The following is a 14,760-nucleotide window of genomic DNA, read 5'->3' on the forward strand; positions in this document are numbered from 1 at the left end:
TTCTGCTCAGTTATATATACTGTTTTACATGTATTGTGGTAAAAAAAATATTTAACGACAAGGAACACAACTATTAAACCATTTTCATAACTCATTTAGTCATGCCTTCTGGCTTCCGAGTTTCTAAGTACATACCTCAATGTTTCTCTTGATAAAATCTGGATTATGTTTACCCCTGACCTCAACATTTTCTGTATTTGAGGAAGATTTCTTATCTGATTTGATCAGTGATTCATTTCTTTCCACATCACAGATAAAACCTAATATTAAAAGTTCAGAATGTTGTCATAACTATAATTGTAAATTATGCTGAAAATTCATTTAAGGAGGTACTAAAATATACAAGAAATAAAACACACATAGAAGACCTAGCTTCTGAATTCCCTATCCAGAAATCTAATATAGATGGAGATTTCATCTTAAAAAGATAAATGTGCTACCATAACTTCCAACGTCACTCTCATAAAACGTCTTTCCTTATTATTATGTACCAAACTTCTTGCAGTTGATTCCTTGGGAAAATATGAAAAGAACTTCAACTGATACATGTGAATTAGAAATCTCTGGTGTTATGGGGATTTTAAAATATATTTTATTTTAGACTTTATATGAAACAAAACTTTCCGTAAAGACTGGAGTCCTTTCCTGCTATTCTGTAATTTGCCATCACACTTTCTGAACGACATACTTTGTCCAAACCTGTCTTCTAGCAAGGACTAGGATAAGCATCTTGGACGGTGACACCCCATCTGCACAGCCCCCCAGAGCCCCACTCTGTCTGTCAGTTTTTCTCAACCTTTGTTAAGAGGCCTGAGTAACTGATGGGATATTCAGTCCCTGAGTGCTCAACTCACAGGTAAGAAAAATACTTGTGGACTCTTATTGCCTTTATTAAATATCCTGTTTTCATCCCTGTCACACTTAAATCTTTTAAAACAAGACTGTCTGAACTCTTCGTTAAAGCTCCAAAAATATGTATAAAGAGGAAGAGTCCCCTTTAGTGACAAATGGAGTTCACCCTACATAATGGAATAAATCGCCACATTAAAGTCCAAAGAAGCCCTGGTGGCACAGTGGTTATGAGCTCGGCTGCTCATCAAAACGTCAGCAGCTGGAATCCACCAGCTGCTCCTTGGAAACCCTATGGGGCAGTTGCACTCCGTCCAATAGGGTCACTATGAGTCGGAATCGACCAAAAAGGAGAAAACATCAGCCAGCAGCTCAAACCAAACAAGGTTTACCTGAAAGTTACCTTTATTCTGTAAGAGAGGTTACATCAATAAAAAGAATTAAGTCCACTGGTGTATTTATAGCTAATTATAAAAGATTCAGTGGAGATTTAGTCATTAAAGAATAAATTTTGATGACAATAGCTGGCTAGGAAAAGGATAAAATCTCTGGATTTAAACCCCTCTCAAACACCCTAAAAAATCTTTTACTCAAATTTGTTACAAGTTTCTAGGAAAAATAAATATGTGCTTTATAAAAACCAAACCCATTGCCATCGAATCGATTCCGACTCATAGTGACCCTATAGGACAGAGTAGAACTGCTCCGTAGGGTTTCCAAGGAGCAGCGGTGGATTTGAACTGCTGACCTTTTGGTGAGCAGCCGAGCTCTCCACCACTATGCCACCAGGGCTCTGCTTTATAATTGAGGTCTTATGTTTTAATCAACCACACGTAATTATTTTCGAAATCAACTACCAATAGTTACAAGCATGAGTTGCTTTTTTGGGGAGTAGCTACCTTAGATATACAACAAATAACTATTTCTCATAACTGAAGTTGCGTATAGTCTTTTAAGTTGAAATATGTGGTTTACTCTTAATGCAACATTAACATAACTCAAATGCACCTATGCCTACATTTGCAATATAGTTTCTTTAAAATATACTTTTAATAAATTGTAGAGAAAAAAGCATTGGATTACCTGGCCAGAATCCTCTCTCTAGAAATGTCCCCTCTCTCCCAATCCTGATGATGATGCAGCAGGAGCTGCCATGTTCCTACTTGACCTCAACCCTTGCTGGGTTGGATGAGTTGGTTGGACCAGGGATAGGCACATGTCCCAAGCTGGATTAGTCAGTCTCCTCTAGGATTTTGGAATTAAGTCTCCCTCCCAATGACTAACCACAGCATATGCTCTTAGAAACAAAGAACGCTGTCTACAGCCACCATACTTTCTATAATTCTCTTTTTTGCTTAATCAGGTTTCTATTACTTGCAGCCGGATTTTAAAAACTCTTTATTATGTAAAAATTCAAACATCCAAAGGTAGAGAGGATGGTATAATGAACCCCTAACATCTAGCTTCAACAATGATCAACTCATGGCCAACCTTGTTTCATCTAGAACCCCGCCCACTTCTACCCACCTCTGGATTAAATGGTATCAAATCATTTCATCTGTGAATATTTCTATATACAGCTGGTATTTCCTTGTGACAACATATATCATCACAGAAATTAAAACATACCTTGGCTGGCATACGTTATATGGTGTCCATACTCTTCTGGAGGGACTTGAGTACTAAATACTGGAGGAAAGTTTCCTTCATCCTCATAGCGAGAAGAATCTATGGATTTAAAAAAAAATCACTTGTTCAATACACATAAAATAAATAAGAAATTGTCTACGACGACGGTTATTTAAAAAACGAGTAGATCCAATATTCCTTAATCCCCTCACATACACACGTTTCTTAAGAGAAATGCCATTTCCAAATGGAAATTGCAGTCACCTTTGCATGCACAGGCCACAGAAACAGCCAACAGAAGTTAAGACAGTCAAACTGTATTTCCCTAGAATTTAAGTGCAAAGAGGATATGTGAGGATGCGCTAATGTATCACGTTAACTCTCCAGAGAGAACGCATCCAAATCGCGACGTGCATCTACAGACAACACGCACACTGAGCGACTGTAATGGTATTCTTCTTTTCTATTTCAGATCCTCAAGGTGGACGCTGCAAATTTCAAACATGTGATCAGTCATTAACACAGAAGAATGTGTTTGAAAAAAAAAACTTTGGAGACTTTCAGCAGTTAAACTGTGCTTCTTTTGTGGCTAATCTCCATAAAGAAGATGGGGAATTGTACTTTGCCTTTTGGTGGTTGTTGTTTCAATGAGATTTATTTTTATATTCTCCTATTAGCTGGCTTAACTACTGTATATTTGCAAGTAACTGCAATAAGTATCTTTTTGAAAAACCCTTCTATAGACACTTAACATGACAGAATCTGCCGGGTTGTGGCATAGAAATGTTTTTGCTTCAGAAAATATGGCAGGTCTCGAAGATGTTACAGAGTTCACGATCTATGGTAACAAACCTGGTTCAAGTACACGCCCTCGAAAACAATGCAGGCAAAGGAGCAGCAGAGGCTACATTCACCCTCAACACACAAACATCACGAAGTTCCAAATACAAAGCTTGTGATATGAAATACGAATTCATCAGTTCCAATTCCCTAATGTGGGGAGCATCTGAACTGACATTACGAAGCAATCTTTGTACAGTCTCTGATGAGTTAATCAAATTAGCGGCGTTAGCCTTCGGTGAGGGGTGGGAGGGTTAAGCTATTCAAAAGAAAAAAAAGGTTCCAAGCTCTTTCCAGCTTTATTTATTTTTTTGGGTACAGACATTAATTATTTGTTAGCAATTTGGCAACATTTTATTATCGGTTGAAGTTACATCATATACTTAAAGTGGTAATATATTTATTTTTGATCCAATAGTTCCTTCTTAATAGTAATTTCACTCAGTTTTATCCTAAAAGACCTATAAAGACACAACAAATATGAAAATTTACACCACTGGAAACTCTTATAGCAAGAAATATTTGGACATAAAAGCCTAGGAGCTTTTCCTAGCTTGAAATTATTCTTGTGAGACTGTGGCTCTTCACCTGTCAGTTGGTGGTATTCATTTCCTCAGACAGAAGGTGGACACAGCCTGGAACAGAGACCTCACAGCTCAGCTTTGAATTTCAAAGACAATAGTTTTGAAAGCCAAGCATTCAATTGCAAGAGCTTAAAACCTTAAAAAGAAAAACATTTTCTGAATTCCAAGTTTCCCTTTAGAAAGCTCTTACTCACAGTAAAAAAAAAAAAAAAAAACCAACTCACAATGTAAAAGAAATGATGAAATTAGAATCTAACCATTTGATAAACATCATAATAACTGATTCAGAATCATCAGTGGACGATAAAACTTGTGGTGAAAGTTTGAGGGGTAACAGGGTATAGCCTTAAAGAATCTCCCTGCAAGATAACTTCTTAATTACAAAAGAAAAAACAGTAACTTTACAGTGGCAAAAGCCGGCAGGCATCACCAACAACGGGACGAACTGTCATCACATACTTCCTGACGTGACACGCTGAGAAGGACACAATATCATTTCTGTGGGATTCCTGCCAAAAATTCCTGACCCTAATCATGTGAAAACACAGACAAACCCAAAATGGGTTTATTCTACTGAGTAACAGTTTCTAGTTTTCAACAATGCCAATGTGATAAAGCAGAAGGAAGAAGACATGACAACTAAACGCAACATTTGACCAGGGGTTTTCTTTTGCTATATTAGTATTGTGTCAGTTAACTTCCTGGGTGTGTGTGTGTGTGTGTGTGTGTGTGTGTGTGTGTGTGTGCGTGTGTGTGTGCGTGCGATTTCCGGTGTGTGAGATTTCCTGTGTGTGTGTGTGATTTCCTGTGTGTGCGATTTCCTGTGTGTGTGTGATTTCCTGTGTGTGATTTCCTCTGCGTGTGTGATTTCCTGTGTGTGTGTGATTTCCTGTGTGTGTGATTTCCTGTGTGTGTGTGATTTCCGGTGTGTGTGTGTGATTTCCGGTGTGTGTGTGCAATTTCCTCTGTGTGTGTGTGTGATTTCCTGTGTGTGTGTGTGTGATTTCCTGTGGGGTGTGTGTGTGATTTCCAGTGTGTATGCGATTTCCTGTGTGTGTGTGTGTGATTTCCTGTGGGGTGTGTGTGTGATTTCCTGTGGGGTATGTGTGTGATTTCCGGTGTGTGTGTGCAATTTCCTGTGTGTGTGTGTGTGTGTGTGATTTCCTGTGTGTGTGTGTGTGATTTCCTCTGCGTGTGTGTGATTTCCGGTGTGTGTGTGTGTGTGTGTGTGTGTGTGTGTGTGTGTGAGATTTCCTGTGGGGGGGTGGGTGAGTGTGTGTCTAGAGAGGGAGAGAGAGCAAGCACCAATGTGGTAAAATATTAACATTTGGAGAATCTGGGTAAAAGGTATTTGAGAATTCTTTGTACTTTTCTTGCAATTTCATTTTAAATATAAAACTATATCAAAATAAAAAATTACTAGGAATTGTTCTTAAATTCCTTTTCTCACCACCAACCTGATAAACATTTATCTAGAAAAAAAGGAAATCTCCCTTTAGAAGGTCGAGCACAAGTTGTTTAATCAGAGCTCTGAAAGACGAGGATTGCAGGGTGTTTTTTAAGGAGTTTCCCGCCATCCAGGGAAGAAACAGAAGCCCACCCGGGGTAAGGAGGGAGGACCCAGACTTGTGTCCGAGGGGATAAATTTAGAGCAGACACAAGCGACATCAGGGCGAGGCTGCTCCCGGGCACACATCCTCACAGAGGTAAAATCCTAGAGTTGAACAGAAATCCAAAAAGGATGGGGAGACCCAGAGCAGAGCAGGCTCTGCCCCAGTGCACACCTGACCTCCGGGAGAAGACTCCACATCTAGTCAGGACGGCAGCGGCACGGTGGCACGTTTAGAGGGAGACAAACCCAAAACCAGCCGCCAGTGGGTGGATTCCGACTCACGGCCACCCCATAATCACACAGACGCAGACATACGCGCGCACACACACACACACACATCTCCCAGGGCTGGCCGGTGGCATAGAGAAGATCCAGGAGTTCCCAGATACTCCTGTAAACTAGAAGCAGCCTCAGGTCCTTGTGACGGGGTGAGGCTGGAATGCAATACCTCACAACCAGAGGGTGGGAACGGCAACGCCTATGTTGTTGGTAAATGCCAAAAAGCTAAATGGGACCAGATGCAAGTCAGCAGATGCACAGGCTAGCTTCCAAAATCCACAGAGCAAGCAGGAAGAGATACCTCTAGGATACAGCAAGGACTAGAGACCAGGACGCTACATAAGCCTCCCCCAGCCCAGACATTACCCTGAGAAAAGGAGGGAGAAGGGGAGAGGAGGGTGGAAAGACACCCTGAATAACAAGCATCTACCTAAAAGCAACTGAGTTTACCTGAAAGGTACTAAGTTTTAATTAGAAATTACCTACTTTAATGTTTTTCCCTTCTATGGAGTAGCAATGGAGGCTCATTAGTAAGTCGAGTTCAGATATGGAAATAATTCTGTATATATGATGCCATGGTTAAGAGCTTGGCTGCTAACCAAAAGGTCAGCAGTTCGAATCCACCAGCCACTCCTTGGAAACCCTATGGGGTGGTTCTACTCTGTCCTATAGGGCCACTATGAGTTGGAATCAACTCAAGGGCAACATGTTTTTTTTCTGTTTTTTTTTTTTAATGAGTTATAGGATATAATTTTTAAACACACTACACAAGTATCTATTGCTAGAATCTGAGAGCAATTGCCATTAACACAAAGGATGGAAACGGAGAGAGAAGAGCAATCAGTGACCAGGCAAGCATTGCCTACTGAAGCAAGGTGGTCCTGGGTCCAGAAGGAGACAGGCCAGCACTTCCTGTCCCTTGACTCATAGATGAGAAGGAGCAACCAAACAGAAACCCAGGCCCCTCATCCTCCTGAGCACCAGGACTGTGTCTTCAGGCAGTCCAAGTGCTGTTGCACTTGTAACAAAAATGAACTCAAAATGGATCACAGACCTAAACGTAAAATGCAAAACTATAAAACACCTATAAGAAAACACAGAAAAAATATCTACATGACCTTGGGTGTGTGAATGAGTTTTTAGATATAATACCAAAAGCCTGATCTATGAAAGAAAAACATTTGTAAGTTGGACTTAATTAAAATTAAAAGTGTATGCTCTGTGAAAGATGACTTCAAGAGAAAGAAAAGACAAGCCACACACCAGGAAAAAAATATCTGCAAAACCCGTATCTGATAAAGGACTTGTACACAAAATATACAAAGAACTCTTAAAACTTATCAACAAACAACCCAATGAAAAAGAGGGCAAAGATTTGAACGGACAGCTCACCAAAGACAATATGCAGATGGAAAATTACATATGAAAGGATACTTGACCCCATTTGTCTTTAGGGAAATGAATACCACAACACACCCATTAGAAAGGCTAAAATCCAAAAAACTGATAAAACCAATTGCTGGTGAGGATGTAGAGCAACAAGAACTCTCAGTCATTGCCAGTGGGAATGCAAAATAGTACAGCCACTTTGGAAGACACATTGGCAGTTTCTTATAAAGCTAACTGCAGTCTTATTATGTAATCCAGCAATCCTATTTCCTAGGCATTTACCCAACTAGTTTGAAAATGTGTGTTCACACAAAAACCTGCAGGCAACTGTTTATAGCAGCTTTACTTATAATCACCAAAAACTAGAAACAACCAAGATGTCCTTCAATAAGGGAAACCGTGGTACATTCATAGAATAAAATATTATTCAGCGATAAAAAGAAATGAGCTATCAAGACACAAAAAGGCACGGATGAATATTAAATGCAAATTGCTAAGTGAAAGAACCCAGTCATACATAGTGTATGACATACTGCACGACTCCAATTACACAGCATTCTGGAAAAGGGAAAAAACTTACAGAGACACTGAAAAGATCAATGGGTGTCAGGCATTTGGGGCGAACAAGAGGCTGAGGCAAAGCGGATTTTCTAGGGTAGCAAAACCATCTCTACGATACTGGAATGGTGGATACGCGACACTATGCATTTTTCAAAACCCATATAACTTCAAACCATAAAGAGTGAACCTGAATGTGTGCAAATGTTCAAAACCTCATTTAGGACTTTAGGTAATCCCAGGGTGGAATGCAGAATAGGAGAAAACAATCTAACTGTACTACAAATGTATGAAAAAACCTCACTGAAGGGGGTAGGGGGAAAGATACTCACCTAAGTAACTCTGGAAATGAACGGAGTCTCCAAGACTAAAAGCAACAGAAACTACACATAAGCACTGTGCTCTTGTTGATTAAGTTGTTTCCCACAGGGATACAGGTTAACAATTCTGATATCTCTATATATGTATAGTGGAATTGAACAATTAAGTAAATGGGTCGCAGATGGTGGGACCCAGGCTTCACACTGTTGGAATGGGAGGTTACAGACAGTCAAGGGAAGGAGGCTAGAAAGATCCATATGGAAATGGATTAGAGTTGGAGACATCAGTATGAACTCCTATTTAGTTTGATATAGATACAGATGGTCGATTACACATACAAGGATGTATTGTTGGTGTTACCTGCTGTCGAGTCAGCTCTGACTCATGGCACCCCCATGTACCACTGAACAAAACGCTGCCAGGCCCCATGCCATCCTCACAATTGCTGATATGCTCGAATCCATTGTTGTGGCCACTGTGTACTCTGAGTGCCTCCAATCTAGAGGGCTCATCTTCCAGCATTATACTGGACAGTGTTTCGTTGTGATACATTGGGTTGTCACTGGCTAATTTTCAGAAGTAGATTGCCAGGCATTTCTTCCTAGTCTGTCTTAGTCTGGAAGCTCCACTGAAACCTGTCCACCATAGGTGACCCTGCTGGTATTTGAAATACCAGTGGCATAGCTTCCAGCATTATAGCAACACACAAGCTACCACAGTACGACAAACTGACAGATGGGTGGTGGAGAGGATATTTAACTATGTATAACAGGTTAGTATGAGCACATATATCTCATTGCTCTGTCAGCTGAGAGGACCTAGTAACAATGACACCCCAGTAGCAACAAGCACACCTAGCACCCAGACCTTGGCTTCTATTGGAAAATACCATTTTCCAATAAAACAAGCCGGGACTCACTGATTCTAGGACTCACATAGAAAATACACAGGATGAACCTGGAGCAACTTTTAATGCAAGAAAGCAAGAAAGTGCTCAAAAAATAAAACAAAACCTCACAAAGATGGGAGTATGTCAATGGGACACGGGAGCTCACAATGGCCAAAGATGGGACAATTTGAGCATCAAAATAAAATGATATTAGATCATAACCCAAAGTAGAAAATAAATATCCATGAAACCATACTGATATAAATGATTGAAAAAATAAATAAATGGGGAAGAATAGACAAATCTCCTGTGCAGAAGAACTACAAATAATTTATGTAGCTGCTCTGCCCTGCGTAAGTGTGGGCTGTGCACTTCCAGAGTACAGTAAGGAAAGTGAAAGAAAGGAGTCACTCTACGGTAGAGAAACCTGACCAACACTCCCTCTGCCAGGTGATCCAGGTCAACAACAACAGTGAGAATCATGTTGACATTACATGCCCTTGATTCAGTGAGATGAAAATGGCACTTTCTCTCTGTGGTCTTCCTCCCAAGAACACATCATCCCAGTCTAATCATGAGAAAAAACATCAGACAAATCTCAATTGAGAGATATTCCTCAAGATAAACAACTAGTCCTTCTCAAAACTGCCAACATCATCAGAAATAAGGGAAGTCTGAGAGACTGTCACAGTCGAGAGGAACTTAAGGAAATATGAACAACTAAATGTAATACGGTACCCTGGATGAGCTCCTGGAACAGAAAAAGGAAATCTGAATAAAGTATGGACTTCACTTAATAATAATGTATCAATGTTGGCTCATTAATTATAACAAATGTATTATACTAAAGTAAGATGTTAATAATAGGGGAAGCTGGGTCTCTGCAACAAATGGTGCTGGCAAAACTGGGTATCCATATACCGAAAAAGAAATAAGATCTATACCTCACACCATGCACAAATACTAACTCAAAATGTATCAAAGACATAAATGTTAAAGCTAAAACTATAAAGTTCCTGGAAGAAAACACAGGGTCAAAACTAGGAGACCGAATTTTCAGCATAAAAAGCCTATCAAACAAAACTAAAAATGTACAAATGACAGAAGATAAAACAGATAACTTGGACCTCCTAAAAATTAAATACATATGCTCATCAAAAGACTTTGCCAAGAGAGTAAAAAGAGAATGTACAGACTGGAAAAAAATCTTTGGCAGCAGCATATCTGATAAGGGTTTAATCTCTAAAATATATAGAAAACTTCAACAACTGAACACCAAAAGACAACAATCCAATCAAAAAATGGGCAAAGGACATGAACAGACACTTCACCAAAGAGGACATGCAGGCAGACAACAAATACATGAAAAGATGTTCGTGATCACTAGCCACTAGAGAGATGCAAACCAAAACTACAATGGATACTATCTTACCCCCACAAGAATGGCAATGATCAAAAAAACAGAACACAACAAATGCTGGTGAGGTTGTAGGGGGACTGGAACTCTTATACAATGCCGGTGGGATTGTAAAATGGTACAACCATTATGGAAAACAATATGGCACTTCCTCAAAAAGCTAGAAATAGAAATACCTTATGGTCCAGCAATCCCACTCCTAGCTATATATCCTAGAGATATAAGAGCAGTGACATGAATAGACACATGCACACATATGTTCATTGCTGCATTATTCACAATAGCAAAAAGATGGAAACAACCTAAATGCCCATCAACGGATGAATGAATAAACAAACTGTGGTTTGAACATACATAGGATGGAATATCACACAATTATAAAGAATAATGAGGAGTCCGTGAAACATCTCTGAACATGGATGAATCTAGAGGACATTATGCTGAGTGAAATAAGTCAATCACAAAAAGACAAATACTGTATGGCTGAATTATAAAAGATCAAGAGTATATAGACACAGAGAAAGCAAAGTTCTTTGACAGTTACTAGGGATGCGAGGGAGAGGGAAGGAAAATCACTTACTAGATAGTAGACACTTATTACTTTTGGTGATAGGAAAGCCAAGACCAAATATGGGTGAAGTCAACACAACAAGACCAACGTAAATTAAGACACCACAAAGAACACAAGAAAAAGGGACAAGTACAGTAAATGCTGTAACATATACAATTTTGCAACAACAGTAAATAAACAACCAAAAAATATGGGTAGATGTGGATACATGTATGTGTATAGAAAGGCATATGTGAGTAAATGTACATGCATGTATAGGTGTATCTGTAGGTATATGTATATACACATTTGTGTGTGCTCCATATATACCCACATATATAACAAAACACATAGGGGGCACAGATACGGAGGCTTCCTAGACATATTCAAACAACTCGAGAGATTGGTTTACTGGCTCAAGGGCCTTAGGACCACAGTCTTGGGGGACAACTTAGTCAATTGGCATAACATAGTTCACAAAGATAACGCTCTACATCCAAGTTTGGTAAGTAGCATCTCAGGTCTTAAAAGCTTGTGAGCAACCATCTAAGATAAAACTACTGGTCTCCACTCGTACGGAGCAAAAGAGAATGATGGAAATCAAAGGATCAAAGAAGAAACCAATCCATGGAACTAATAGTCCACACAAACTACAACCTCTTCAAACCTGAGACCAGAGGAACGAGATGGTGCCTGGCTACCAAAACCAACCATTCTGACAAGGGACACAACAGAAGGTCCCAGACAGAATGGAAGGAAAATATAGAACAAAACTCAAATTCCTGAGAAAGGCCTGAACTACTGGACCAATAGAGCACTAGAGGAACCCCCGAGACTATCACCCTAACATAACCTTTGAACATGGAATGGAAGCTATTTCTGCAGGTCACCCTTCATCCAAATAATAGATAGGCTTATAAAATAAACAGTATCACCCATGAGTAATGTGCTTCCTTAAGCAATGAACTATATGAGACCAAACAGTCAACGTTTGTCCAAAAGCAAAGGTGAGAAGGCAAGAAGGGGAAGGGAAGCTAGATCAGTGGAAACACAACAAACAGAACGAAAATAAGAACAATGCTGACACATTGTAAAATTGTAACCAATGGCACAGAACAATTTGTATAAAAATTGCTAAAGGAGAACCTAATTTGCTGTGTAAACTTTCACCTATAACACAATAAAAATATTATTTAAAAAATAATAATAATAGGGAAAACCAGGTGTGGGGTATATGGGAAGTCTCTGCACTATCTTTGTTATTTTTCTGTATATCTAAAACTACTTTAAAATAAAAAGTTTATTTTTAAAAGCTGGATGGACATTTTTTAAAAAAGAAAGAAAACATGAACAAAATTAGAAATAAGAATGAGAGTTTATATAACTAAGATCTTCTAAAAATTAAACACTTATGCTCATCAAAAGACTTCACCAAAAGAGGAAAAAGAGAACCTACAGACTGGGAAAAAATTTTTGGCCATGACAAATCTGACAAAAGGTCTAATCTCTAAAATCTACAGGGAAATCCAACACCTCTACAACAAAAAGACAAATAACCCAATTAAAAAATGGGTAAAGGAGAAGAACAGACACTTCACCAAAGAAGACATTCAAGCAGCTATCAGATAAATGAGAATTTGAATTATGTCCCCTCAAAAATGTGTGTATCAATTTGGCTGGGCCATGATTCCTGGTATTGTGTGATTTTCCTATATGTTGTAAATCCTGCCTCTATGATGTTAATGAGGAAAGATGGGCAGCAGTTGTGTTAGTGAGGCAGGACTCAATCTACAAGATTGGACTGTGTCTTGAGGCAATCTCTTGAGATATAAAAGACAGAAGCCAGCAGAGAGACAGGGGACCTCATACCACCAAGAAAGCAGTGCCAGGAGCAGAGCACATCCTTTGGACCCAGGGTCCCTGCACAGAGAAGCTCCTAGTCCCGGTGAAGACGGAACAGAAGGCTGACCCTGAATTTGGACTTTTAGCCTACTTTACTGTGAAGAAATAAACTTTTCTTTGTTAAAGCCATCCACTTTTGGTATTTCTTTTACAGCAGCACTAGATAACCAAGACACTCATCAAAAGACTTCAACAAAAGAGTAAAACGAGAACCTACAGACTAGGAGAAAATTTTTGGCTATTACAAATCAGACAGAGTTCTAATCTCTAAAATCTACAGGAAAATCCAACACCTCTACAACAAAAAGACAAATAATCCAATTAAAAAACAGGCAAAGGAGATGAACAGACACTTCACCAAAGAAGATATTCAAGCAGCTAACAGATACATGAGGAAATGCTCACCATCACTAGCCATTAAAATCAAAACCACAATGAGATACCATCTCACCCTGACATTACTGGCACAAATCAAAAAAACAGAAAATAACAAATATTGGAGAGTCTGTGGGAAGATTGAAACTCTTATACAGTGCTGGTGGGAATGCAAAATGGTACAACCATTTCGGAAAATGATATGGCACTTCCTTAAAAAGCTAGAAATAGAAATACCATATGATCCAGCAATTCTACTCATAGGAATATATCCTAGAGAAATAAGAGTTATCACACAAATAGACATATGTACACACATGTTCACTGCAGCATTATTCACAAAAGCAAAAAGATGGAAACAACCCAGTTGCCCATCAACAGATGAATGGATAAACAAACTATGGTACATACACACAATGGAATACTATGCAATGATAAAGAATAATGATGAATCTGCAAAGCATTTCTCACAACACGGATGAATCTGGAGAGCATTATGCTAAGCGAAATAAGTCAATCACAAAAGGACAAATATTGCATGAGACCACTACTATAAAAGCTCATGGAAAGGTTTACACACAAAAAGAAACAATCTTTGATGGTTACGAGGGAGGGCAGGGTTGGGGGTGGGGGGAACATCAAATAGACAATAGATACATGGTAACTTTGGTGAAGGATAAGACAGTACACAATACTGGGGAAGCCAGCACAACTTGTACAAGGCAAAGTTTCGGAAGCTCCACAGACACAGCCAAACTCCTTGAGGGACTGAATTACTGAGCTGATAGCAGTGGGGACTATGGTCTTGGGGAACATCTAGCTCAATTGGCATAACATAGTTTATAAAGAAAATGTTCTACATTCTACTTTGATGAGTAGCATCTGGGGTCTCAAAAGTTTGTGAGCGGCCATCTAAGACTCTCTACTGGTCTCACCCATCTGGAGCAAAGGAGAATGAAGAAAACCAAAGAGACAAGGGAAAGATTAGTCCAAAGGACTAATGGACCACAAGTACCACAGTCTCCACCGAACTGAGTCCAGCACAACTAGATGGTGTTCAGCTACACCAACAACTGCTCTGACAGGATCACAATAGAGGGTCGTGGACAGAGTTGGAGAGAAATGTAGAATAAAATTCTAACTCACAAAAAAAAAAAAGACCAGACTTAGTGGTCTGACAGAGACTGGAGAAGCCCCGAGAGTACGGCCCATGGAAACCCTTACAGCTCAGTAATGAAGTCACTCCCAAGGTTCACCCTTCAGCTGAAGATTAGACAGGCCCATAAAACAAAATGAAACTAAAGGGGCACACCAGCCCAGGGGCAAGGACTAGAAGGCAGGAGGGGACAGGAAAGGTGGTAACAGGGAACCCAAGGTCTAGAAGTGAGAGTGTTGACATGTCATGGGGTTGGCAACCAATGTCACAAAACAATATGTATATTTAAAGAGAAACTAGTTTGTTCTGTAACCTTCATCTAAAGTACAATTTCAAAAAATTAAAAAAAAGAATGGGGGAAGTTTCCGGCAAAATGGCGCTCTAGGCAGAAGCACCATGCCGTCCCTCCA

The 14,760-nt window shown here is 39.5% G+C and overlaps 1 protein-coding gene and 1 pseudogene across 1 annotated transcript in view; one reads left to right on the forward strand and one right to left on the reverse strand.

Annotated features, from left to right (window-relative positions):
• The window catches only part of FSIP1 (fibrous sheath interacting protein 1), a 186,769-nt gene that overhangs the window by 131,742 nt on the left and 40,267 nt on the right, over positions 1 to 14,760 (reverse strand). Inside the window, exons 5-6 of the mRNA XM_004380614.1 lie at positions 2,479 to 2,577; positions 136 to 260 (exon numbers count right to left, since the gene is read on the reverse strand). Of these exons, the coding sequence (XP_004380671.1) occupies positions 136 to 260; positions 2,479 to 2,577 (224 nt within the window). The remainder of the gene's footprint in view (positions 1 to 135; positions 261 to 2,478; positions 2,578 to 14,760) is intronic.
• The window catches only part of LOC105756500 (PC4 and SFRS1-interacting protein-like), a 29,613-nt pseudogene continuing 18,150 nt past the window's right edge, over positions 3,298 to 14,760 (forward strand).

The sequence above is a fragment of the Trichechus manatus genome, unplaced genomic scaffold, assembly GCF_000243295.1.
Source record: "Trichechus manatus latirostris isolate Lorelei unplaced genomic scaffold, TriManLat1.0 scaffold00076, whole genome shotgun sequence".
Taxonomy (NCBI): domain Eukaryota; kingdom Metazoa; phylum Chordata; class Mammalia; order Sirenia; family Trichechidae; genus Trichechus; species Trichechus manatus.